Raw genomic sequence first — 27,389 nt, 5'->3', positions numbered from 1 at the left:
ACAAAGAAACAAGCAAAATGATGGATATGGACTCTGGTTTTCTGAGGGACCACATGCTTCTGGTCTTTCCAGGAGATTGGGTAGAGGGTATGCTTCAGAGGTGGTATTCTGCCAGTTCGGACCGGTTCACCCAAACCAGTAGTAGAAATCAAAGGTGGCCCTGCCCACCCGCCCTGGCTCTATGCCATCCCATTTAGGCACTTTTTTAGCTAAAGCGCATGTGCAGAAGGCTGAGCGCATGCACAGATGAGGCGCGTGTGAGTGAAGCAAATGCACACATGCGCTCACATTTAAGAACCAGTAGGGAAGGTGAAGTGAATACCACACCTGGTGTGCTTCATGTCCCATCAATTAAGCAGTGTCATATAATGCAGAATTCCCCAATCTTTGTGGATTGGCAGGACGACAAAATGATTTTGGGCAAGCACCCGTGCATGCTATTCACATGAATGGAACAAGGGTACATGTGTTTGTCTGCTGCTCACGCAAGTGGGGATGCATACACATGTTCACCCACCATTTTCGCAGCCCAGTTCCAAACGGCTCAAGGCCCAGTAATGAGCCACGGCCCGGAGGTTGAGGACTGCTGGTATAGTGGGAGGCTGGAACCTGCCTTCTCTACAGTAGCACATGTCCCTTGGAAGGATATTCTGCTCCTGAGATTGGGTGACTTTCACCTTGATGTTCAGGAAGCAATTCAAGGTATGGCTCTGAATTCCCAGGCTTTTGATAGGGTGATGATTGGGCCCTTGTTGGACAGTTTCTCTGTTCGTTAGCTGTTCATGACTTTTTAAATTTGTCTTATTTTTTAAATTATAAACTGCCCTGAGTCATTTAAAATGTATGATAAAATAAATTAATAAATATGAGGGCAAGGTTCAGATCGACTAAGGAAAATTCTGCAGCCCCCACAGAGATAATACAGTTTGGAAAGTTGACACATCACACTCGCCTCGTGAAAAAATATATTTCATGTTTTCTACTGCTAGCTATTGAAAGAAAGAGTGCTACCCTCAATAAGAACAGATTCTGGGTTGGGTTTTAATGAATTTCTTTTTAAAATAAGGCAAATATAATGGTGGCACTTCATGTAATTTAGTGTTCAATTTTATGTACAATCAACCTTTCATTCCCTCTCCCCATTTTTCCAACTGTTTGGATTGCATCTCACAGAATCCATCTCTTTATAAAAGCTTGTACAACAGCAAAATAAAGCATTTTTATTCACTTCCCTGGCACTCCTTACAAAAATGTGCTCCAGAATTTTGGAAAGTATGGGAAGCTTTAGATAATAGCATAGGAAGAGAATTTGTTTATGGTTTTTTTTTTTAAACCATGTTTACCGTGTACTTCAAAACTATACTATATTAACAGTGTTTCCACAAGCTTCATAAAGGATTAAACATACAAGATTTTGGGCAATTAGTCCTACTTTTTATAAAATATAAAATGCTGCTAAACATATTTCTATTAAGCATTATTTTATTAATTTCTACCCTACAGGGGCAGTGTTCACAGTACATCTTATTATACAAATATCGAGGCCAGTATCATAATGGTGTGGACAAGCGAGAATAAAAACACCATTACATAAACAGAAATAGACCAGAAATAAAATTAATACAACTCTTGATAAAATCAAATTGTCTACCGGGTCTTCATAATAGCTACAAAAGGTAGAATCTATAACCTTTAGGAGAGCCACTGCTGAAAAAACCTTTACTAAAGCAGAAAATGATCAAATTAGCGCTTTGACAATTTCTATTGTAGTAACGTCCATAAAAATTAATTGGTGTAAACTAAAAGTCAGTTTCCTACTTTCAACTGATACTGAATTTTAGCATGACCAGGAAAACTGAGAGAGATAAAAACACAAAACACATTTTCCTGGGTTCCTTGCATTGTACACCACCCCACTAGACCTGCACAAATATCCATTGGATTGATGACCATTTTGTGAATAAAATGGTAATCTATCAACTCTGAAGAGGCTTGGAGTTTTCAAATTAACATATTCAACTGTAGAGACATAAGAAATGATAAGAGCTGGTGAAATCATAACCAGCACATATCGTATGTAACAAACAAAGATTCACAGTTTTTAAACTCTGAATGCTAAAATCACACTATTAATTAGATTTATGTAATACATGTTATTCTGAGGTCTAGCTCTTTGAGGTGCCTGCTCTTAATCCTGGAGACTTGGTTTGTCAGAGTGGTAAACCAGCACCAGAGAGACCAAGGTCCAAATTCAGCCTCAGGGCCAGAAGCTTTTCCTGGGTGGTTTTGGGCGTGTCCACCCCACCCTTATTGCAATCTACCTTATAGATTTGTTGTGGGGGGGGGGGAAGGGAAGATAGAACACTACTCTGTTTCCCTGAAAATAAGACCTCCCTGGATAATAAGCCCAATCGTGCTTTTGAGCATATGTACTAAAATAAGCCCTCCCCTGAAAATCAGTCCTCCCCTGAAAATAAGACCTCCCTGAAAATATTGCAACACAGCAGTTGCAACCATGAGTTGACCATGCTTGCCACCTCCTGCACCTCAAAAATAATAAGACCTCCCTGAAAATAAGGCCGAGCGCTTATTTCAAGGGTCAAAAGAAACACAATAATTATTTGAAAAAAGTGCAAAACACTATGAAATAAGGAGGGTTTTATGTACATTATCTAGTCAAAGTCTAGTTACAAATATTAAGCTTGCTTAATATCTAATTCTTTGGAAAACAAGAAAAATTAATGCTAAAATGCACAACCTTTAAATACATTTGAAAAAGTAGATATCTTTTTGGAACATAACACCTAAACTAGGAGTCAGCATATTGCCCCCAACAATCTGGATCATCATTTTACCGACCTTGGAAGGATGGAAGGCTGAGGCAACCTTGAGGGGGTCAGAATCGAACTCCTGGCAGTCAGAAGAATTAGCATGCAATACTGCATTCTAACCACTGTGACAGCGCAGTAAATAAAAACTAAAACCACTTACTAGATACGTATCTTTTTTCTAAAGGGAAAACTCCATTAATTCAAGGTCATCTTTTTGAAATGATGTAACACTATGACGAAATATCAGCCAAACTATAGTTAATGAGCCTTGGTGGCACAGTGATTAGAGTGCAGTACTGCAGGCTACTTCTACTGCCTGCCGGCTGCCTGCAATTTGACAGTTCAAATCTCAGCAGGCTCAAAGTTGACTCAGCCTTCCATCCTTCCGAGGTCGGTAAAATGAGGACCCAGGTTGTTGGTGGCAATATACTGACACTGTATATCGCTTAGAGAGGGCTGTAAAGCACTGTAAACCAGTATATAATCTTAAGTGCTATTACTACTATCGTATCTGAAGCATCATATGGATCACTGAGACCTATGCAGCCTTTACACAGATGACTTATCAACAATAATGCCAAATCTAATCATCCAAACTTTAAACATCTGGCTGATTGTGCAGCGAACCATAATAATATGGATAATAAAAAATTAAAACAAAATAAATTAAAAATGAACATAAAAAGTGTGGATAATCACTGTGGCAATACCAGAGGATAATAGAATAAAAGACAACAATTTGGAGAACAATATAAAACAACATAAATATAAAAGATCCAAAAAATTGAAACATTACAGCATAAACCAATTATGGTGATTCCAATGGCACACTGAGTCCATAACAAAAATATCTTGGATCGCAGTTAGAAAACCTACACATTGACAAAATTTCCATCCGTCAATTACAAAAGGCCACCTGCTTGATCCACACATATACGAAATGGACGGCAAGCAAATTTAATAAATAAATACTATGTCAATATATTACAACATCCTGCGTTCTTGGCAAGAACTCAGTGCTTGTGAAGGCCAACGCTAGTTAAAAACCTCGCAGCTGTGATTTCACATTGTGTATATAATAATAATTTATGAAATCTGCATACAATCAAATAAATTATAATAAAACCAATAAAGATAAAAGATAGCAAGGGAGAGAGAGAGAGAAGTAAGGGGCTCCCTTTTCAAAAGGTTGAGAAGAGCCAAGCCATGGGTTGACAACCCGTGGCTCTGGAGCTGCATGTGGCAACCTGTGGCTCTCTGTCGCTGGTCGGTAAAAGGAAAAAGGATGCTGCACTAGGAGACTCTATGGCAGGGGAACCAGACTTCCGGTTGGCAGAGGAAAAATGATGCTGCACTAGGAGATTCTATGGCAGGGGAACCGGACTTCTGGTTGGCAGAGGAAACAGGATGCAGCACTAGGAGGAGACTATATGGTGGGGGAATTCCGGTTGGCTCCAGAATTGAAAGGGGGGCTTCCACTAAGGACCTTTGTGGCTCTTTGAGTGTTTAAGTTGCCGACCCCTGAGCCAAACCATCCATAGTTTGTTAGGAGCAATAAAAACAACAGTTTCCAAACTAGCAAAGATTAAGCATGATAAGGCTCAGTTAGGACACTAAAGTATGATATAGGTCACGCCTTCTTTGAAAGATACAGAAGGGCAAAATGTAAAAAAACCTGATCATAAAAGTCAAGCAACTTCTCCCCAGGGGAAAAACAAAACAGAAATCATTATTACTTGTTGGTTTGGAGAATCCAAGAGGTTTTATAAAATATCCAGTGGGAGCGGGGAACACTTCTTCGTGACTCAAAATTGCAATAAATTTGTTCAGCCACAATTAGTTATCTCTCAACACAACCTGCTAGCTTGCAACGTTTTCAGGAGAAACTGAATGAACTCAAAGTCCTTTGCCATAATTAGCCCCGCCATGAAAACAGAACTGCCATGGTCGCATAAGCAACATATTGCTGAACACACTTGAGAGGAAGGTGAGGAAAAAAATGCCAAGAAAGTCTGCAACTCCTGGAAGTGTCTTGCTGAGACAGACAGAATCAAAACATAGTCCTTCTGGCCTGGTAAGCAGGGAACTTCCTATGATGTAACAGATGTGAACTTAACGAGGAGTACTGGGATCTTAATGAGGAGTAACTGGGATCTTAAATGCCTCATTTTATTTAGCTACTGTATTTGTGGGATTTCTGATATCTGACCCCCAATGATGGAGCTGCTTCTTCTACTGTCCCCACCCAAGTGCCTTTGAATCAGCTTTAACTCCTGGCAACTGCCTGGATAAGCCATGCAATTTCCTTGGCAACAATTTTGGAATTGATTTGCCATTGCCATCTTCCCAAAGTTGAGAGAGAATGAATGGCGTAAAGTAACCCAGCCTAGCCTGCCTAAAGCTGAACTAGAACCCAAGATTTCCTGGTTTCCAGCATGAAGCCTTTACCTCCTACATGCCATTGTAACTAGTGGCAGCAGTGGGAGGCTCCGCCTACTGGCCCAGACGCACACGAGTGAACCAGTAATAAAATAAATTGCAACCCACCACTGATTGTAACAAACTGCTTTTGTTATGTCTCCTTCCTCTTCACTATTTTCAATTTTAAAGTTCTCTGCATTCACCCACATAAACAAAATCAGAAAAAAAAAAGGTTGTTCAAAATTACTGGAGCAGATAGCTGCATTATGATGTATGTTACCAACAAAGGGTTTTGGGGACAGCCTATGGAAAAGAAATGATGAAGGAATAATCTGAAGGGGAAAAATTGATCTTTGAACAGATACTTTGAAGAAATGACTTAAAAGCATAGATTTTTCTATAAAACATGTACTTCCAACCCAGAATACTAATTAAAAGACCATTCATTTGCATAGATCCTTTCATACAAAGTTTGTTTCTAATCCCATTTCTGCATAAATGCCCAATGAAATGTTTCAAAGCATCTAACCTTAATGGCTTGGTTGCAATGTAACATTTACATGCTTTTTTTTTTTTAAAAGCTTGACATTTAAATGTTGAATATGTCTTTACACTTCATAGCATGTGGCCCATCAGACCAATAGACAATATCGAAGTGTTTTACCCATCTACGGAAAACAAAATGCAAACTACAGTTTGCTATCTAAAACAGCACACTACCACAAGAAAAATTTCCTGAAGTACAGTAAATCTTAACGTTGTATAATCAAGTATGTGGCGTTTACTTCATGTTTACTCTTCTTTGCAAAGAAAGCACTGAGAACAGCACAAAATATTGAGCGACAGCAAAAGCTGGCATGTCAGCCACAATGAGGAAGAAATGGCAGCCAAAACCTTGCCTTCATAAAACCTGACAAGCAAACCTTTGATGAAGTTGGCTAATGACAGTTTCCTTAAACGCATTTCTGAAATCCAATCTCCATGTCCTGGATTAAATGAAACACGGGGGGGATGAGGAACCCACAAAACAATTCCCAAAATGAAACGACACCTGCACCTTTCAAGGAATGTAACCAGAATCGAGATACTTACTCTGCGTTAAATCCATTGACGTGCAAGATCCGCATTTGCTTGACAATTGTGCTTTTACCAGATTCACCAGCACCTAGAAAGCAAAAAAAACAAATCCATTTCAGAAAATAATAGAAGAAACCCAGGAGGATGTGTGCGGCTGTACTTGTTCAACAAGCAATATTCCCCCAAATCTGAACGATGCAATCCAAACTTGAAAACTGAAAGGCCGGGGGGAAGTAATTGCCACTGGAAACTGCAACTGTAACTAAAAATAAATGCCAAGCTAAAGTGAGAGTGAAAGAATGTTTCACTACCCATTTTTCCCCCCCAGGGTCTTTATTGAAACAGGCACAATGTAGAAGAACTCCAATACCTTAAGAGGGAAAAGGTAAGCCACCTAATGCTATTACCATTTCCAACCCATGTTAAGGAGCAAGACCAAATTGCTGCAGTCCATGCCGAGCAAAACACTTGCCAGCTTGGTCTAGAGATCCTTCGTGGCTTCTTCCACCTATGCCACAGACAGTCAAATGCACCGAATATCGAAGACACACATTTCCCTGGTTTTCCCTTCACTTCACTGTTGCGTAAAAGTTTCCTTTCGTGCTGTATCTCCCATCTGCCCTCAAAAAAAACAACAACAACCACGGTCTCCCCATTGACTTCCCATATTCTGCATGACCTTAAACTGCCTAGCCAGCCGATATCCTTGGTTGTGCTCCCTTATTCCTTCTCCCCCTCTTGGAACAAGCTTTCTCCAAATCTGCCCCCACTCAGCCAGCCCAGAGGATGGTTTCAGCCACAAAATCTGACGGCCATTAGTTTGCACTGTTTTTACACAGGAGCACAAGACTTGCTTTACTAACGCAGACCCACAGATACCTCAATTCATTTTCTAAGATAGCTTCCCACCAGCCTGAGGGGGAATAAAGGATACACTGCTTAAAGAGGGCATTGCTCATGAAAGCACTGTAGTATCTGTGGTGCCAAGCTTTCTCTTAGCACTCACTAGCAGCACAATCCTCCATTTTGAGTCTCAGACACAAAACTAAATTTTAGCAGCTATATATCAAAGGCTATTTGGCTGCAGGAGGCTCCAATTTTGTCCTTCTCTTTCTCTGTCTTTATCTGCCCTGCCATTCTGGCCCCTGACTACCACAGCATACTGCTAATGTTTTCAGCCTTCTTCAAATCCAACCATTAAACGCAGTGAGACCAAAATATTAAATTTTCACTCCCTTTCCCTTTCATTTCTCATCAATACTGGTGAAAATCAAATTCCCCATTTCTCACAGCCAGACAAATAATTGTATCAAGTCTTTGCCAGTCACAGAGTTGCAATATGTCTTTCCTACCAAGCAGTAAGAGAGCTGATCAAAGGCAAGGGTGTTTCCCACACCTTCCACCTAACTATATATAAGTCTTATAATACTAGACACTTACAAATTGAAACCAACCTCTACTGAAGCAATGGCACATTTAAATGAAAACATTAATTCCAACGTTGTTAATATTGATCTATAAAAGACCAAATTGAACAATTTTTCTCAAATAAATAGAAGCCACAAAACGTTTGTCATTAATATGTCAATTAAACATTTCTTCAGTTGAGAAACTACATTAAATATCCTAAAGTATATAAGGCCTTATAAATAAGATTGGACAAAGCTTCCACCCCATTTAATTATTCTTAATATATTCATAATGTGCTGGAATACTTGAAATGACCTGCATTGGGCTGTTTTATAGCATTTATAATAGCAAAGGTTTCTTGCTGTTAACCGATTTGTGCAATCATAAAACTACTACTGTGTGTATGATGATACATTTAGGCCCAGCCAAACATAAAAGGAAGACATGTTCTAACTATGAAGAATCTGACATTTTCTTTCAGCACTTTACTGATCATTGGAATTTCAAAAACATATTAAATTGACTGCTATCTCAGCCTAAAACATATGTATATCAAAGTAAATCCAATGATTTAAAAATGTTTTAATATCTAGTATAATATGTATTCTTAAGATTGTAACCCTAGCAATAAGAGTTGTCTGTAATATGTATGTGTAAGGTCAACTATTTCATTCCAACTTAAGTTAAACAGGATCTCGACAAATCATTTATCATAGGAACCATTCTGTTATTCTTCAAATTGATTTTTAGTCCTCCTCCAAATCAACAATGTAAAACTCACACACCTCATTTTTCTTATTTTCTTCCTCCCTAAAATCAGTCTATTCAGAAGGAATATTCTACTAGCAAGCACTATCATATTTAGATAAATACATGTTAGGAAGCAGTACTGTTCACTTTATTTTTATTCGGGACCTTCAGATAAAACTGTAGAAAGGGAAGGCCTATGGGAAAATATATCCAAATAGGCCAGTCTGTGATATTGAAACTGACAAATGCTAAAACTCCAACTCTTTGAACAAAAAGACTTATACCCAGTCCAATTTTCAACAAAAGTATCTAAGAGAAGAATGCAACCCAATCCCAGTATTTAAAATTTAATCAAGTATTAGGGTTTTTTTTAGCCCACTCCCTTTCCCAAAGAAATACCTGTATTTTTCTCTCTCCACCTGACCAATATACTGCAAAAAATTCAAGAGACTTCCTGCAAGGATTCAATGTGCCATCATCATCAGACAGCAGAGCGAGTCCTGATTCTCCTTATATCCTATGTTTCCACCTACTACATTTACTTCAGTTCCCACCAACGGCCTGTGGCATCAAGTACCTTGACGGAAGTGCCGAATATTCTGTTGCATCCCCAAAGCCAATCACGTCAATATCAATCAAAATATTTTCTTTACGTGAAAAGTGGCTTTTCCCTTCAACAGTTCACTTGGACAGTGAACAGCTGCCCAAATCATGACTTGAAAAGAGGGGCACCACTTCACCCACCCTTATCACCCCGGCACAAGCAAATGACAGGCGAGACGGAAGCAGAAGGGCAGAGGTAGAATGAAGCATTTTTTTTTATTTTTTAACCAACTTTGGGGGCAAAAAAAGGTCCCAAGCCAAAAAGACCAAGGGCTGTCAAAGGAGAAGGATGGGGGTCTCATGGGGGGGGGGGGAGAAAAAGGAGTGTTATTAAAATAATGACATTATCATCATCATGTGTCATCTGTGGAATTTTCTGGCAAGGAAATGACCAGGCCACCCCCTTCCACCTTAAGCCCACAAAAAGGGATAATTTTAAGAGAGGGGAGAAAGACCCCGCCCTGACCTCACCTGGAGATCTTCCTAGTCAGGGTCACCCCCTAAGGGGTTTAGTCCAAGCTGCAAGATGGGGAGACCATTAGGGAGGGCCAAGGCCTACTTCTTTCCGACCACCAACCCCAGCCCCTTCGCATCCCCCCCCCTTCCTCTTGGCATCTCGGTCTCGCTTCCTTACACCCGGGGATGTCAAGCCGGGGCCGCCAGCCTGGGAAAAGGGCAGAAAGCAAAACCCCTCCCGCCCTGTCCCCTTCCTGGCACAGGGCCCGCTTCATTGGAGGCGGCGGGCGAGACAGCCAAGCAGGGCCCCACCTCTGCTGCCCAGTCCCCGCCACCCAGCCCACCCGTCGTCGTCCCCCCCGGGCCCCTAGGAGAAGGCGGGGGGCTCTTCCCCTCTCTTCCCGCCCCCGACGCCCGCGCGCCTTACCCAGCAAGAGGAGCCTGTGCGTGGCCCTGTAGACCTGTTTGTCCTTCTGCAGCTGCTTCTCGATCTTCTTGTTGGCCTCTCGCTGCGCCTTTTCCTCGTTGCGCTGATCCTCAGTCTTGCTGTTCCCTAAACAGCCCATCTTGGGGGGGCGGGTGAGTGCAATGGAGGGGGAGGGGGGGAAAGGGGGAAAGGAAGGGAAGCAGGAAGCGATCGGGGGTGGCGGGCGAGGCGGCGGCGAGTCTCCTTGCCCCCCGTTCAATATTATTCTTTCACGCACAGCTGTCGCTACCCAAAGACATGGAGAACCCGGAGCCTACAACGGGGTGGGGGCCGGGGAAAGGGGGGGGGGAAGAGCGATGACTTTGCTACTGCTCAAGCCGGGCCTTCACCTCCTTCTCCCCTAACACCGCCGCCAGATCCGCTCGCAATGCAGATTTCCCCCCCCAATTAAAAAAAAAAAGCGCGCACACACAAACACAAAAAAGGGGGGGAAGGCAATTAGGGAGGGGGGGGGCAGGGAACGTCGGGAGGTCGGCAGCCACCCGAAGGGGGAAGGATCACGGGTTAAAAATTGGCTTCCCTTTTCCTCCTTCCCCCCCCACCAAACCCCGCAGGGAGAGCCACCACCAAATCTGGGTGGGTTTTTTCTTTAAATATCTCCAGCTTCCACGCCACCTCCGCCGGTGGGGGTGGTGGGGAACAGAATCAAAGCCAAATTGTCTTTTTCTTCTTCTTCACTTTACATATAATCCTTCAGGATCGAGGCGACGGCGGCGGCAGCAGCAGCAGCAAGCTCCAGAAAGCCGGAGGAGGGCAGGAGGGAGGGGGGGGGAGACCCTCCCAACTCCGGGCACCGAAGCTCTAGCAACGTCCCTCTCTTCTTTGGCTGCCCCCTTTTCTCTCTTTTTTTTGGGGGGGGGGCGCTAAAAATCGCCCCTTTTCTCTCTGTCTCCTCCTCCGCCTCGCGGCTCCCCCTTCCAAGGCGCCTCTTGCAAAGTGGGTGAAGCGCCCGAAAAGGGTCACCGCTAACCTTTCCGCGGCGTCGGGCAAGGCAAAAGAAGGCGAGTCCCTTCTGCGTTCCGGGCTGGGCTGGGTAGATTTTCCTCCTTCTCTCCAGCCTGCGGTGCGGCGGCGGCGGCGGCGACCGTGCGTCTTCCTGCCCTTAATGGTGGTTTGTACAAATCCAAGGCCCTCTCCGCCTTTCTCCTTCTCCTCCTCCTCCTCGCCCTTTTGCTTATTCACATTCGGCTTCCCGGCGGCTCGATCGGCTCTCGCCTCTCCGGCAAATGCGGGGAGACGAGGGGTAAAGGGGACGGGAGGGGGGAGGAGGAGGAGGAGGAAAGAGGCAGCAGAGAGGAAAACGCAGTGTGGATCTCCTCCCCCAAAACAAAAATAACTCTCCTATGGGGGAGCTTCCCTTCCGCGGCCCCCCCTTCCCCGCTCCCTATTTAATTTGCCTTCCTCTTCCCTGCATTTCCCCCGCCGAGGAGGGCGAGGGGGGGGCGATTTTAATATTAAAAGCGAGCGAGGCAGGGGAGCGCGAGCGAGGCAGCGACGGGGTGGGGCAACCTCGGCTCAGAGTGAACCATGGGAACTCAATCATTCACATGATACCCAAACGTCAGGAGTTAACTGACTAGAGGCGCCCTCTTCAAACGCCCGCAGGGAAAGACGGAAGGGGGGGGGGGAGACGGGACGGGCGGTGGCTGCACGTGTTGCGTTGCCCGCTCCTTCCTAGCTTCACCCCGCCCAGGTGTATGTGTCTGTTAAGGTGAGGGGGGGTTATTCCTATTAAGACAAGGAGGGGGGGCATCTCTTTTTCATTTCTTTCGGAAAACGCTTGCAGTTTCTCTTCCGAGCGTAACTTTCCTCAGACCGATGTAGGGCTGGGAGGGGGGGGGGAGAGATAGGCTCGGGGCACAAAACTCATCCTCGTTCCTCTCTCTACCGCCCGCCCGCCCCGAAAATGGAGGGGCCCAGATGGACCCCACCCGAAGGAGAAATCCTGGGGCTTGTTGGAAAACCTCGAGGGGAATGAAGGAGAAGGCGGGGAAATGGGGAGAGCCGGGGAGCAAACGCCGCCGATCCTGGCAATTAAGCAGTCCTTAAAAGGAGGGGACAAGGTGGGGTTAGGGATCCTGGCTGGGAAGGGAAGACCTGCCGTTCTGTAGCCTCACTGGAGGGGGGGAGGCAGGGAGAGCCAAAAGCCTGGGAGGTGGGGGGGGGGGGAAGATGCGCTAATTCTGGGGGAAGAGCAAAGATAGGCTCCATTTTACGCTTATTACGTTGCGATCGTGTCTGAATCGATCCAGTATAACTCTTATTCCAACCATATACCTGACCCTGTGGTTTCTTCCCCAAACCCCCCATCACTAACCTTAGACTGTCTACCGTCGACCTCACCCCATTCCTAAGAGGTCTTTAAGGGGAGTGCATAAGCGCACCAGCGTGCCTACCTTCCCTGTCCTAATATTCCCTTGCATTCGTATTCATTTCATGTATTCATAATCATGTCTATACTTTATATCTAATTCATGCTTGACAAATAATATATATATTATTTGTGTGTGTGTGTGTGTATATGTATATATATATATATGTGTGTGTGTGTGTGTGTGTGTGTGTGTGTGTGTGTGTGTGTATGTATGTATGTATGTATATATATATATAACGATCCTATCTGCATTAAACCCAAGGAGAATAAACCTGTTTCTTTGCAGTCCTTCGAGACCAAGCAGCGTCTGAATTGTGTTAATTTAATTACCTGCCTTCATGTTGGGTACACAGGATCTTTCCTCCTGTTTGCAAGTATTGTGTTAGATTTATATTCTGCCTGTCCTCCCAACAATTCAAGGCAAGGTTTTATGGTATTTTTTACCGATCAATCAATTTATAGGCGGCTTCAATCACAACTGCAAATCTATGCGTTTAAGGAATATAGATAATTAGGATTAAGACAAGAAGAGTCAGAAAAATAAAATAGCTAGAATCCATAATACAGGAATTAAAAAAAAAAAACCTGCTACAAAAGTGTAAATGGAAAGTCGGGTCATAAACCATCCTGCTCCTGGATGCACCAAAACAAACAAACAAACAAACAAACAAAAAAGCCAAATCTGCAAAATATTTGAAAACAGGTTATGGTTTGTTGAATGAACTCTGGTTAAGACAGCCTACTAAACCCAACTGAACAAACTACTTTAGAATTTAGTTCAGGCATGATCCTAGTTATATTAAAATCAGTCACACTGCTTTTTGTTAAAAAATATTTCATATTTTAAAAAGCTGTTTTCCTCATATTGTTAAACCACTGGGAACAGAAAATCCTTGGTGATCAATTAGATTTGGAAATATCTCAGTAGAATCAAACTGTTTTGCTGTCTATGCTTTGCTTCAAGCAGATTAAGGCCTCTTCTGATACTATTTTATAGCTTATCTAACTTTTGCCTCAATTCAAAACCCTTCTTTCTTCCCAGATTCTCATATCCAGACCCATTCAATACCGAGTTAAGGTCAAGTACAATTGAGCTTAATCCCAGGTGAATAAAAAAATTACATTAAAAAAAAGTTAGGTCAACAATTAGAATTAGTTTTAAAAATTCAGTTCAAGTCGTGGATAATGGAATTTATATTAGACAAGAGAAGCATAAAGTCAGATGATCACAAACCCAACTTGTTCTCAGTTTATGAGACTATTTCAAAAGCAATTACAGGTAATCCTTGACCACAATGAAGCCCAAAATTTCTGTTGCTAAGTGAGACATTTTTAAAGTGAATTTTACCCTATTTCATGACTTCTTGCCACAGTTGTTAAGTGAATCATTGTTAGTAACACGGTTGCAAAGTGAATCTGGCTTCCCCATTTTTGCTTGTCAGAAGGTTACAAAAGGTGGTCCTTTGACCCTGGGACACTGCAGCAGTCACAAATATGAGTCAGTTGCCGAGTGTCTGAATTTTATGATCATGGGGATGCTACAATGATCATGTGTGAAAAATGGTCATAAGTCACTTTTCAGGGCCATTGTAACTTTGGTCACTAAATGAACTCTGATAAGTCGAGGACTACCTGTACATATATCCCAGGCTGCAAAGGTGATAAAAAGGGCAGCCAAAATTAATTGAAGGAAAAATAAAACCAGAAGACTATGATATAACTTTCATTCTGTGATGTAAGAATCCTGTATTTTAGCAGCAATGGTCAGATTTGGGGTTTTGCGAAAAATGTTAGAAATGCTGCCACAAAATGGCTCTCGTGGGGAAAATGTCAATTTAAAAAATGGCTGTTGTGAGCAGTGCAAAATATCAGGTTTAAAATAATGAAATATATGACTATTGATAGTAAGAGCTTTAAAATATTATGGAGTAAACTTTTTGTTATTTTTTATAATTCATTTTAGTTACCAAGCAAAGAATTGAATCCTTTCTGAATTGCATATATATTTCCCTATTAGATATAGAACCCTAGAAAGAAGATTGTTGAATTCATTGGAAACAGTAGCCATAGTGTTATTAAAACTGTAAGTGAATTACCAAGGAAGTCCAATATAATCACATTTGACCTAAAATGTAACCAAATTTGGATATACTAGTCTCTTAGAAAATAAAGGAATGGATCTTATTTTCTTAGATGATAAAGGAATTCCTTAAATGATAAAGAAATGGACCTTAAATGGGGGGGGAGCATACGTACACATAGTACATGGTAGAGATGGAAAATTGTTAATGATGTTAAAATAATACTAATCTATCAATCAGAGCTGGAAACCACAAAGAAGAATAACTTTGAAGAGTTAAAAAAATATACAAACAATCTTAAGTTATTTATGTCACTTTTCAGATAATGTAGAATGACTTTTTTCTGCCTGGAGTAGCATTTTGAAAAATAGAGCTTGAGGAACCGAAGCAAATCATGGTGAAAAGTGATAAAAGTTTTTAGAACTTCTTGGAAAACTGAAAGTAAATCAGAGTCCAGATGGTTGCCACCCAAGATTTCTGAGCAGAAATACTTCTCCAAGATCGGCCTCTGCATTAGAGGACTAGAAAGGAATCTGGTGCTTCTAAAAAACTGCCCTGGCTAGCTTAAAAACCTGTTCTGAGCAATTATTGAAGATAAAATAAACATTCTTGCTGAAGAATGGCTTCCTCCAAGTGACATCTTCGTTCACTGATGATATATACATGATATATATTTAGAATGTCTATATACCAGTGGACAAAGATGAAATGGCAGGTATGTTTTGTTTTGACAGTCACACTAAAAACAAACTTTTAGCAGTCATGAGGTGAGAAAGGATTGCACATTACAGATTGGTAGACCTGATTAAAGACTAGGAAGCAAAGAATAGAAATTGATAGGGATATTAAGAGAGGGGCCTCCATCTTTTGAGGACATGTTTTGGGAACAGCGCTAGAGTTGGAATGAAATATATGATAGTCCAATTTATTGATCACATCAGATTACTGAAACAACCATAATTTATGATGTACCATGTCGGATATAATGCCGAAATAGAAACCATTGTTTTCTATAAAACATAGCAAGTTAGGTCACATATATTTAGGGGAATCATGTTGCTGTAGAATAAATGTTATATCCTATAAAATGTTAAAAGCTCCTTAAGATTTAAATGCAGGGAACTAGTTTGAATACTGGTATGGGAAGATGTATTTGCAGAAAAGGAAACTTGGCAAAGTACACTTTGAAATATATACTGACAACTGATTCATTGTTAGGAAAATGGTTGCTGTATAACATGTGATGGCATTGAATACTGGGCTAGCTGTCAGATCCGAATTAACTTTCTGTTGAAATTATCATGACAGATTTTGCACCTGCCCCAGGTGCAGAACAAAAAAACCTGCTCCAGTAATTCTCTATGCTTGAATTTTCTGATGTTGAATAAAGGCGCATAATTAAACAGTACAAAATTTCAGAAGATATTTTAACACGGATGTGGATACACCCTTTGTACATGAGATTACAATCATGGTGATATTTTTCTGAAATCCAATTGATACTCAGAAAACTGCAGGGCCATACAGATAGTCCTCGACTTACAACAGTTCATTTAGTGACCATTCAAAGTTACAACAGCACTGAAAAAAGTTCCTTATGACCATTTTTCACACAACTGTTGCAGGATCAAAATTCAGAAGCTTGGCTATTGACTCATATTTAGGAAGGTTGCGACCTTCTGACAAGCAAAGTCAACGGGAAAGTCAGATTCACTTAACCACCATGTTACTAACTTAACAACTGCAGTGATTCACTTAATAAATTGTGGCAAGAAAGGTGGTAAAATGGGGCAAAACTCAACAAATGTCTCACTTAGCAACAGAAATTTTGAACTGAATTGTGGTCGTAAGTTGGGGACTACCTGCACTGCTGTGTTTACACCCTCAGCCTAATATATGCCTTGTAAACAGAAGAAATAAATGGTGCCAGAAGATCCATGTATATATATATTTTGTCTACAGACGAGCATAGAGGCTTGTTCTGATCTGGTATTTTTAAAATCAATTTGGAAAAATGAGATTTTGGATAATTCTGTCTCTACCATTCTACCTTTACAGAATTATCCATTTTTAATCAGTTTCTCCAGCCAATATTTGAGGGCCATCTTAATTCCTTCCAAGCACTTTCCATCTCTTCTTCTCTCATTTTAAAGTTTTTTTTTGTTTTTTGTTTTACAAACATTTCAATGCGTGAAAAGTGGCACCTGGGTGTCATACGTTCTAATACAAATAAAACTAATAGCATTAGTCATAGTTATTATTTTCAACAAACACATATTTCTAATAGTAATACAATTTATATAAAGTTACACTATGTCTTTATTCGATTATTATTGCTTTTATTTTATTATATAAAAGTGTATACACTAATATTCCCCTTTTCTCTTATTTCTATCTCTTATTCTAACTTTTAAACATGTCACCCTTTGTTAAAAAACATTTTCTTTCTATCCGACCTAACTTCTAATCATGTCACCTACCCCAAAAAATTAGAAAGTATTATTCTCAATTTCACCGTGCCAATTTCCCACAAATCAGTAGATTTGCTGACTGTACCAGATAGATTCTGATGGTGTTGCCATTTTGAAACTACAAGAGCTAGTATTTGTATTTTTAATGTTTTAAATTGGGCTCCTGATTGGATGGCCTTATTATTCTTAATTATTCATGCATGAAGTTGTGGGGGAGAGGGGTTAAAAAAAACTACAGAGAAAAAAGCTGTTCAAGTCAAGAAGGGATGTGAGTGGAGTGGGGACACATACACAGACATATTTTTGGAAGGAAAACAGATTTGGACACATTAAGCATTCCATGAAAAAATCAACCTCTTTTAGGAGCATATCCAATGAGTCTAAAAAAAGACTTATTCAGCAATACCAAATTATATGTTGTACCGGAATACAGGTAAGTTCTTGACTTATAACCACAATCAGGACTCTTTTGCTAAGCAAGGCAGTTAAGTGAATTTATACCTTTTTAATGAATCACTATAGTTGTTAAGTGAATCCTGCGGTTCATTAAATGAAACCATCTTCCCCCATTCATTTTGCTTGTTGGAAGCCAGCGAGGCTGGAAATGGCAATCGCGTCCCCACCCCAGATGCTGCAATGATTGTAAATACCTGCCACTTGTCAAGCGGTTGAATTTTGATCATGTGACCATGGAGATGCTGCAATGGCTATAAATGCAAGGACCAGTTGTAAGTCATGTCAGCCAATGATACAATAGCATCATTGTAACTTTGAATGGTTGTAAGCTAGTCCACCATTTAATGAAAATGAAAAAAAGTATCAGTTTATATGCATGAACAATAAAACAATATTTTAACCCCAAAGGATCAAGGCATTCTGATTATTTTCTGATTTTAAGCATCAGTGTATGGGTGCAGTTTCTTAAAAGTAAAACCCTCGTGTAAGGCTGTGGGTAGAAAGAGGCTGAAAGTTGGGTTAAGTCTTCTTTCTGGATTATCTTAATTTAAAGATTTATTCTGACTTGACAAGCATGAATTTTAAAAAAATGGTCCTACAGGGGTTCAACCTCTATCGTTGTTTTTAGTCTCCTGTATAATAATATTTTTTCCTTCCCTAACCTCATTTGCTCAAAGTTAGCTAAGAAATCAGACATCTAGCTTGTTGAAACACACATATTAAAATTTACTCCATATAAATAGAGGAGCATTAGTTAGAGAAAAACAATGCAACTATTTTTACATCAGGAACTGCTTTTTGTCAAAATAAAACAAGTCCAGTGAGTTATGGTGATATATCCCAGATGAGGACCTGTCACTATGTCTAGCTTTGGAGTTAGCAAAATAGATGCTAAAATGTTATTTTAGGAACAGCTCTCCCTCATCTTTTTTTAGGATAACATTAACTAGAATATATATGTGTGCCAGAATTTGACAGAGCTCATATTAGATTATGTATATGTATGCTGGCATCTGTATGTGAATGCTCAATGAGCCAAGATTAATTTTGCCAGTTTCTAAAAAGTGAAGAGATGCACAACTGAAATTTGACAGTCATTTAAATGAGGCTCAGTACATTCACCACTGTGCTTCTGAAAATAAGAGACACAGAATTAATCTGGGCCATTCAATGCCAATCAAACTTGGGGGCCTGACAGCAATATAATCCATTTTGTGTCAACATTGAAAGAGTAAAGATGCAAATCTTTCAAAGAAAAAATGTATTCGTCCATAGTATATAACCAGATCAGTGGTGAAATTCAATTTTTTTTACTACCAGTTCTGTGGACGTGGTAGAGGAAGGATACTGAAAAATCCCCGTTCCTTTCCCACTCCTGGGGGAAGGATATTGCAAAATCTCCATTTCCTCCCCACTCTGGGGTCAGCCAGAAATGGTATTTGCTGGTTCTCTGAACTACTCAAAATTTCTGCTATCGGTTCTCCAGAACCTGTGAGAACCTGCTGAATTTCACCCTTGAACCAGGTATATTACTTTGCAGGTATAATAAAAGTAGGCAAGATAATTAATAACTGGGCAACATTCTTTAGCCAGTTTTACCAAAGCGGCCACAATAATGTGTCAGATGTAAGCCACGGACCATGGGGATGTGGATGGGTGGGGGATACAGTACTCCAAAGAAGAAAATTCTTTCGGTGGTGTTCTAACCTTCTAGCCAAATTTCAGTCTGGTCTTGACCCAGACGTATATGAGGAAGAATTAAGAACCCATGATGGTCAACATAACTGGAGAATCTGTTATCCCAGAGTAGCAGCCCTTTGACCAGCTGAAAATTATGAATGGAAACACCTTGTGAGATTCCAAAAGGGCAAGACAAGGTTCTCTGCTATCTCCAATTTGGTTCATTTTAGTTCTTAAAGTACAAAATAGAGACAAGATGAGAGAAATTAAGGGAGTTAGGAGTGAAAAAGAAACTTGAGAGCATTTGTGAATGATTGGTATTAGCTTTAGAAATCCATTAGAGGCATTAATGGGAAAAGATACTTTGGCATGTGAGGTTTTAAGATTAATAATTGCAAGACAAAAATATTAAACTGGGAAATTAAATAGAACTTCTGGAGTAAACTGGCTTTAAGATTGAGAAAAAAAGTAAAACACTTGGGAATTACTATGACAAATATGAATTGCATGTTCTTTCAAAATATGTTGAGTCATGGAATGAAATTAAGATGGAAGAAATTAAAATGGTCATCCCTAGGCAATCAACATCTATAATAAAATTATTCCCCCCTCCCAAGAATCATGCTTTTGTTCTTTACAATACCTATTTTGACCATTGATACCCCATTTATACAACGGCAAAAATATTTATCTAAATTGATATGGCAAGGTAAAACTTCATGAGTTAAATACAGAGTGTTACAAGATGCCAGGAACAATTTGAAATTGTACTTTGCTGCTTGTTGTTTGGTCTGGATGAAAGAATGGATCTCACTGAGTAACAAGAGACTTTTAGAGTTAGAGGATCACAGCCTGAAGTTTTGATGGCATGGGTATTTATGGTACGATGAAACTAAACTTAAAGTGGATTTTAAAAAACGTATTAGACATGTCATATTAATACGGAATACAGGTAGTCCTCAACTTATGATTTGTAGTTTAACGATCACTTGAAGTTACAACAGATTTAAACTTTATGACTCATCCTTGAAGTTGCAACAGCTGCCCCCCCCATCACATGATCACATTTCAGGTGCTTGATATCTGGCTCACTTTTACAAATGGATTATAGTGTTCCATGATCACATGACCATGATCTGCGATTACTTTTTTGCTGCTTTCCAGCAGAAAAAGGCAAAAAGTGCCCTTTAGTTATTCTGAGTTCTATAACAACCATGTGGTTCATTTAAAAACCATGTAATTCACTTAACAACCAGTGATTCACTTTATGGTGGTTTAAGATTGACTGGTCATGTGGTGTCTCAACTCACAACTACAACTTATGACCAAAGTTCTGAATGGTCATAAGCCAATAGCCATAGCCCTTAGACTTATATACCACTTCAGAGTGCTTTACAGCCCTCTCTAGGCGGTTTACAGAGTCAGCATATTGCCCCTAACAATCTGGGTTCCCATTTTACCAAGAAGAATGGAAGGCTGAGCCAACCTTGAGCCGGTCAGAATCGAACTCCTGGCAGTGGAAGGCAGAGTTAGCCTGCAATACTGCATTCTAATCACTGCGCCACCAGGGTTCAGGTAGTCAAGGATTACCTTTAGAAATAAACCCAGGCTGTGGATCTCAGCTAAAGAAGCATATCATGGAAGCAAAACTACAGATAAGGACAAATGGTTGATGTATCAGGAATTATTGGAAAACCATCAAGGGGAATTTAAAATTAAACCAAGAGACAATTAATAGTAGAAGTTTATCTTTGTCAGTGGTTTTCCCATTTACAGTTATCAGATTCAAAATGGACAAAAAATATGATATATAGCAAAGTTAAGGCAGAATTAGAAGTATAGTTCCGCATTGATACTAAACATGTAATCATTAAATGTATAAACTTTTCTTGAAGTCACAGAGAGAGGAACAAGAGATTAAACAATATATGACAAAATGGGTTAAGAATTTTGGTTATAATATAAAGATGGCCCAGTGGGAAAATATGTGGTGAAAAACTTTGAATTTACCTTGTGTCTTAAAAGAGAATTGTTATAAAATGATGCTTCATTGATATATATGATCCCAGAGAAATTATCTAGTATGTATAAAGAAACTTCAAATATATGGTATGTTGCAAATATGAACAACATGAAGGCATATTTTATCATGCTTGGTGTCAAGACATGTAAATAAACCTAAAAACAGGTCTACATTTATTGATGACTGAAAACCTATGGAGTGTTTGCATAAAAATGAAAAAAATGAACATGATTTACAACTTTGACGATTAGTCAGGATAGATTATAGAATAATTTTATGATATCAATTTAGAGAAATAAGTTATACCTGTACGGTAGTCATAACTCTTGTGAAAAATAATGGAAGCCCCTTCTCTACCTTTTTTTTTCTTTCTTGTATTTTTCTTCAACTTTTTTCCTTTCACTTTTTTCTTATATTAGCTTGTTTCAGTCTTTATCCTTGTTTAAAAGTTTCAGTAAAACTTATACCGAAAAAATTAACAGGAAGAATGTCTTTCTTACGCCAAACTAGGTTCCATATATGGTCATTGGGATTGGGGCAAGCTAATAATAGCATAAATAAGTAAATAAAAAAGGACTCTTTTGTCGTGACCTTCAATATTTACTCTTTAGTCCAGGGGTGTCCAACCTTGGCAACATTAAGACCAGTGGACTTCAACTCCCAGAATTCCCTAGCCAGCCATGGTCTTAAAAGAAAACAGGTCTTAAAAGTTTAGCATTTAGTCTGCTTTAGTCCCTGTAATTAAAGAGATATCAAACAAGGCAAGAATCTTTATTTCCTCCTGGATGTACGTAACAACACCTATTGCATTTTCACCCACAACAACCTTGTGGGGTAGATTGGGGACAAGGTCAATTTTTATTACTATATTTTGACATATACAGAGAGTGAAAGTAAATTTTCCCAATGATTTAAAAAAAACCCCACAAAAAGACGGTGCAGTAGAGGTGCTGTGATTTCTACCAACTTGAAAATCCCACGGTTCTTATTTATTTACTTTTTAAAAAAAATTCTCTCTGAAAATAGCTAATGAAAATATATAAATTCCATAAAGCTTGTATGAAAAAGAAGTTCAAAACATGTAGCATGCAAATTTCCTGGCAAATACAGCATACACACGGACACAGAGATTTAGTAGGAATATGTGCACAAGCATAGACATATATCATATCCCGGTGTGCTCACTAGTAAGATCTTTATGATTTACCTTTCAGTATCACTATGATTTTTGTTTAATCTGTCGGCTATTTCAGATTAAATCTTATTATGAACTTTCCTCTAACTACTGCTGGGCTGGTTAGAGAGGACTGCACTTTTTAATCCCTTTGTGGGTTACTATGTTTGATAATGCTTACCTTGTGTTTTTGAAGGACTGTTTTCATTATTTCAGTCCACACAGATGCTAGACTCCCAAGGAGACTCTTCAACTTTCTGCCAGTTGAAACCAGTGTTTGGCCAAAGGCTCTTCTCCCCAAATAGCAAAATTCAGCATTTAAATTTGCAGGCATAGAACCCAAGTTCCAACTACTAATCAAATTCCGAAGACTTTAATTTTCCCAATTATTTTCAATAGCTTATATGAACTCAATCCTGGCATATCTAACAGTGATAATATGGGAGAAGCAATAGGTAACTTGGAACCTTTCTGATATTTAAGAGCACAACCCTCCTTAATTCTAGCCAACATCAAGCTGAAATACAATTTGGTTTTATTTAGGCTTAATACATTTTGCTCCAGCCATTTGGTAGATCATGTCTTAATTCAATGTAGGAACCCAGCTAGCTATAAGGTAAATATAGTATTAGTATTATTTGCAATTTAATTTGCTTAGATTTTCGGTTAGTTTTACATCTGTTCTACCATTTAGAATTAGGTGCTGTTTTCAAAATAAGAAAGAATATATGAACTATTTTAGGCCAGGTCCAATTATACCTAAACTGGCAAGACAGACCTTGTTTCATTTTGTTCCCAATAAGTATGGACTGCAGTTTAGCATAATTTTTTTAAAGTATACACACGCTACTGAACTGTCAATTAAGTGAGCTAAAAGACCACACAATTAATTCCCCAGTCCTACTTTAAGGTGAAGGAAGCATGCTGAACAACAACCTATGTGTGAACCCAGCTTAAACATAACTATTTTAGAGGAAGGGGCAGATTTTCTCCAAATAATATAGATGAGTTAAATGCTGAAATCCTTCCTTATCTGACTGCAACATATTTGCATCCTAGGTTTCAATCCAAGAAATGATTAGCATCGTGGGACTCAACATTCAATGAAATTCTGTCTGCATTCATGTAACCCACTCAATAAACATGTGGAGATTTTGTTTTGTGTGAACCCAGCTAATTGTGGCTTTAAGCCATGGCTTATGTAAATGCAGCTAAATTAAGATTTGAACCCAGTTCCTAGCTGCCAACCCAATGACTTCCCCATTCTATTTTTAAGAACCCACTGGATTTTTTTTCTTCAAGTTGGCATATTTCCTTCAACAACTACATATTATGTTTAATATAATTTCTAGATTAGTCCAAAATACCAAGTTCAGACAGCAACAGTATGAAACCTTTCTTCTAAGGATGGGATTTGCTGAACTCCTAGTCTGAGTAACGTGTGAAAATTTTGTTAATTTACCTCCATGTGTCTCTCTTTGGACTCAGATTAAGCTGGAAAAGGATACAAATTGATTAAATTCTGTTTTTCCATGAATTTGTTTTTATTCCTTTTTCCAAGCCACTAGGATAGGGCAGAATAACATTTAGAATTTTAAAATTACATCATGTATATATAATGCTTCTGGAAGGACAGTTTTAAATGATCTTGAGCTTGCAAAGAAGTGGAAAATACATGTGGCACTTGATTATCCACATTCTCATAACAATGATTTATTGAAAAGATAATGTTCTTTTAAAAAAAGGAAAAAAGAGAAAATTATAACAAAAGATCCAGACGTGAACAATGTTAATTCTGCAACCAATCCTGTAACATTTTAGCTGGCAATAACCCTCTCAGCTTCAGAGGACTTTCTTCTGGGATGAGTTTCTATAAAACTGCAAACATAGTTTTCATCCCATCCAACACAGAAGTGTAATAGAAATCTAAAAGCACTTGGGCAATGATATTATACTTTTCAGCTATTTGGGGATATAAAAACAGACTTTTTAAGACAATGTCACAAACATAAAGCAGAAGCCTGATAATATTTCAGCAACTAGTACAAATGTAAAAAAATAAAAAACTTCACAGCTAGAGTCAGAGACAAACTATAGACTTTATATGAGTGTAAAATAGAGAAAAACCAGAATTCCTACATCAGTCTAATCACTTCCGTGCATTTGGTAAGTTTCAGTTCATAAAAGCTTATTCCTTTTAATAATAAAATGTGTTGTTCTCAAAAGATACTACCTCCTCCGCCTCCTCCTGATTTTTAGTTACTTTAGACCTATGCAACTCTCTTCTCACCTTGTTTAAGAGTAACTATCACTGCTACTTTTTCTCTTTTTATAATGCATGACGACAACGATGACAAGAAGGGCATAGAAGTTGAGAACTGAGAGCTGCATTTGATTTCCAGATCCCTCAAACATGACAGAAGATAACCATTGATAAACCTGTACATTATAGAAGATGCTCAGTTCATTATAAGCTGAATGTAAATGCAGATTAAATAAAATGCCTTTCTTGATCCAGTTACCTTTTTGCATCCTCATCATGATCTTCGTAGGCAAAACATGGACTTGGCCAAGAAGAAGTTGTACATCCTGAATCGAGTCATGTATGCAGTGGCCATGTTTTTTTACATTTTAGACAAAACTGCAGCTCTCAGTTCTCAACTTTATGCCCTTCTTGTCGACGTCGTCATGCATTATAAAAAGAGAAAAAGTAGCAGTAATAGTTACTCTTAAACAATGTGAGAAGATAGTTACAAAACTTAATCATTGTATGAGTAGACTTCCCTCAATAGAAAGAACTTCTAAAAAGACTTTTCACTAAGTAAAAAAAAAAAAAAAAACCACAGGGGATCAAAGCATGAGATTATCTTTGATCCCTTTCTCTAACATCGCAAAACACTTTGACAAGAAATGAATGTGGTAAAGAATTTTTCTGGATCTTTTCTAGTCTTGTATTTTCTAACACTTTAGTGCCATTGAGAAGTTTTCCAGATATAACTCTCTTGAACAATCTTGGCTGCAATATAACAATGTTATGTTCTTTTACCCCTTTCAAGCAAGCTTGTTCAGTAACTAATAGATATTACAAAAATTGTAAGGGGGAAAAAAGGAGGGGGGAACCCTGTATAAAACATCTGTTCTCTCTGCAGTTTTTTCATTGCGAAGCAATCACCTTTATTGAATTTTAAGATTATTCAGACATTTTTTCCTGATATCCCTTCTAATTATTTTCTTTTCGAGTAATTAAACCATCTCCTCCATGCATTTTTTTTTAAAAAAAACAACAACTATGTTCCTGCCTCTGCAGAGAACACAAAACACGCCAGCTTCGAAAGCTAAAAATAGACTGTTCCATTCGGAATGCAAACTATTCAGTCTTCAAAACTATTTATACAGTGCGCGAATTAATTGCAGATGGTCAATTTGTACAGCAAGGTTCCTGAAGCCGATACAATAGCGCTGCTCCCTTTTCCTAACTGAGGGCAGGTAAAAATGCTTTAGGTGTGGGTTATTATAAGGTACAATGCAGTTTATTTAAACCTCTTTCTGTTGGGGGCATTCATTTTGTAAAATAACCATTTGCTTTTGCGCACCCTCACGAAAGAGATTCTGTGATGCATTCTTTTTCCTGTTCTGTGTTATGCTGTTGTGCTGTTTGTCGGAAAAGCAGAAAGAAAGCTACGGATAAAACCCAGGAAGTACAGTATTCTGAATTATACTTTTAACATTATTTTCCAACAACTTCTAGAACTAAAAGTTTAACAGCTTACCAAGCAAATTTAAAATATTTTAAAAGTAGCCAGTCGTCTTTATGTCTAAACAAAAATGCTAGTGATGAAAGCTCTTTGATCTACCTTTCTGTATCAATGCAATCCTATCAGGGCACCTTTTGGTCTGCAGATATTAAAACAGGAACAAGATAAGATTTGTGAGGGCTGAGGTAAAACGGGAGGCAAGGTTTTTGGTTTCTCATATGGTTGTTTGATAAACAATAACTTCATCTGCAAAATATTTTTCAAGCTTAAACCTTAAGAAACTTTACTTTTGCAGTCAATAAAAAGAACTCAGAAAGGAGATAGGAGAAAATGTTAACCGTGTTCACCTTCTTAATTCATCAATAAGCAGGTACTTCCTATTCTGCTTTTAGCACAATAATTACAAATATATGTTGCCTTAAATCATAGATAAGGTGCAATACAGAGTCATTTGGACATAGCTCACAAGGGAAAATTTAACTCTGTTAAAATGTATTGCAGGCAGAGATGGATGCTAACTTCATTGTTTGGCCCTGACATTCCCAAGGCCTAACAGGATTAGATTTTGATACCAATAAAGATTCTCTCAATTACGTATTTTTAATGGGTCTAGTTTGCCATTGCATAAATTGAGTCCAAGGTGAACTAGCTTATCTACCATTAAATTCAGATCTAAACCTATATAATACAGTTTTCAGAAAACTTCACAATGTCTTGCACGCCACATTGAAGTTAACAAAGAATACCTAATTTTCTCTGTATTACAGGCTATTCTTTTAATTTCCACATTTTGATGAATCTTTGTTTACCAGATATGATAGCCAGACTGGATAAAATAGTTGAGTTCATACCACGCAGCAAGCTATGATTGCTTTTCATTATCATTTCTAGAGCAGCTTCAGTAGTTTGATTAAACTTTTGCACTAGCCCAAAATGAAGAAGCAGATCACATTTTGGGTTAAATGGATGCACAAAACCCAGACAGGATATAGAGTCTAATAATTTGTATCACATTAAAACTGCATAAACAGAAGGGTTTAGATTGTTCTGCTGTCGGAGTGGCAGAGAAGATGCTGTTTTTCCCTCCTGGGTTCAAAAGCAAAATTGAACTAGCAAAATTTAGAATAGAATAGAATAACAGAGTTGGAAGGGACCTTGGAGGTCTTCTAGTCCAACCCCATACTTAGGCAGGAAACCCTACATCACTTTAGACAAATGGTTATCCAACATCTTCTTTAAAACTTCAGGTGTTGGAGCTTCTGAAGGCAAGCTGTTCCACTGATTAATTGTTCCAACTGTCAGGAAATTTCTCCTTAGTTCTAGTTTGCTTCTCTCCTTGA

At 39.0% G+C, this 27,389-nt stretch overlaps 1 protein-coding gene across 4 annotated transcripts in view; it reads right to left on the bottom strand.

Moving 5' to 3' along the window:
- The window catches only part of GNAS (GNAS complex locus), a 212,268-nt gene that overhangs the window by 114,285 nt on the left and 70,594 nt on the right, over positions 1-27,389 (bottom strand). For 2 of the 4 annotated variants that reach the window (XM_087720511.1, XM_087720513.1), the window contains exon 2: positions 6,345-6,417. In XM_087720511.1, the coding sequence (XP_087576637.1) occupies positions 6,345-6,417 (73 nt within the window). Of the gene's footprint in view, positions 1-6,344; positions 6,418-9,975; positions 11,505-27,389 lie in introns of those variants that run through there. The other 2 variants (XM_087720512.1, XM_087720514.1) reach the window with 2 other exon arrangements.

Source organism: Thamnophis sirtalis, unplaced genomic scaffold (genome assembly GCF_051295495.1).
Source record: "Thamnophis sirtalis isolate CommonGarterSnake01/CBP01778 unplaced genomic scaffold, rThaSir2_p1.2 scaffold_7, whole genome shotgun sequence".
Taxonomy (NCBI): Eukaryota; Metazoa; Chordata; class Lepidosauria; order Squamata; family Natricidae; genus Thamnophis; species Thamnophis sirtalis.
The sequence above is the reverse complement of the archived record's forward strand: the minus strand, read 5'-3'. Positions and strand labels throughout refer to the sequence as shown.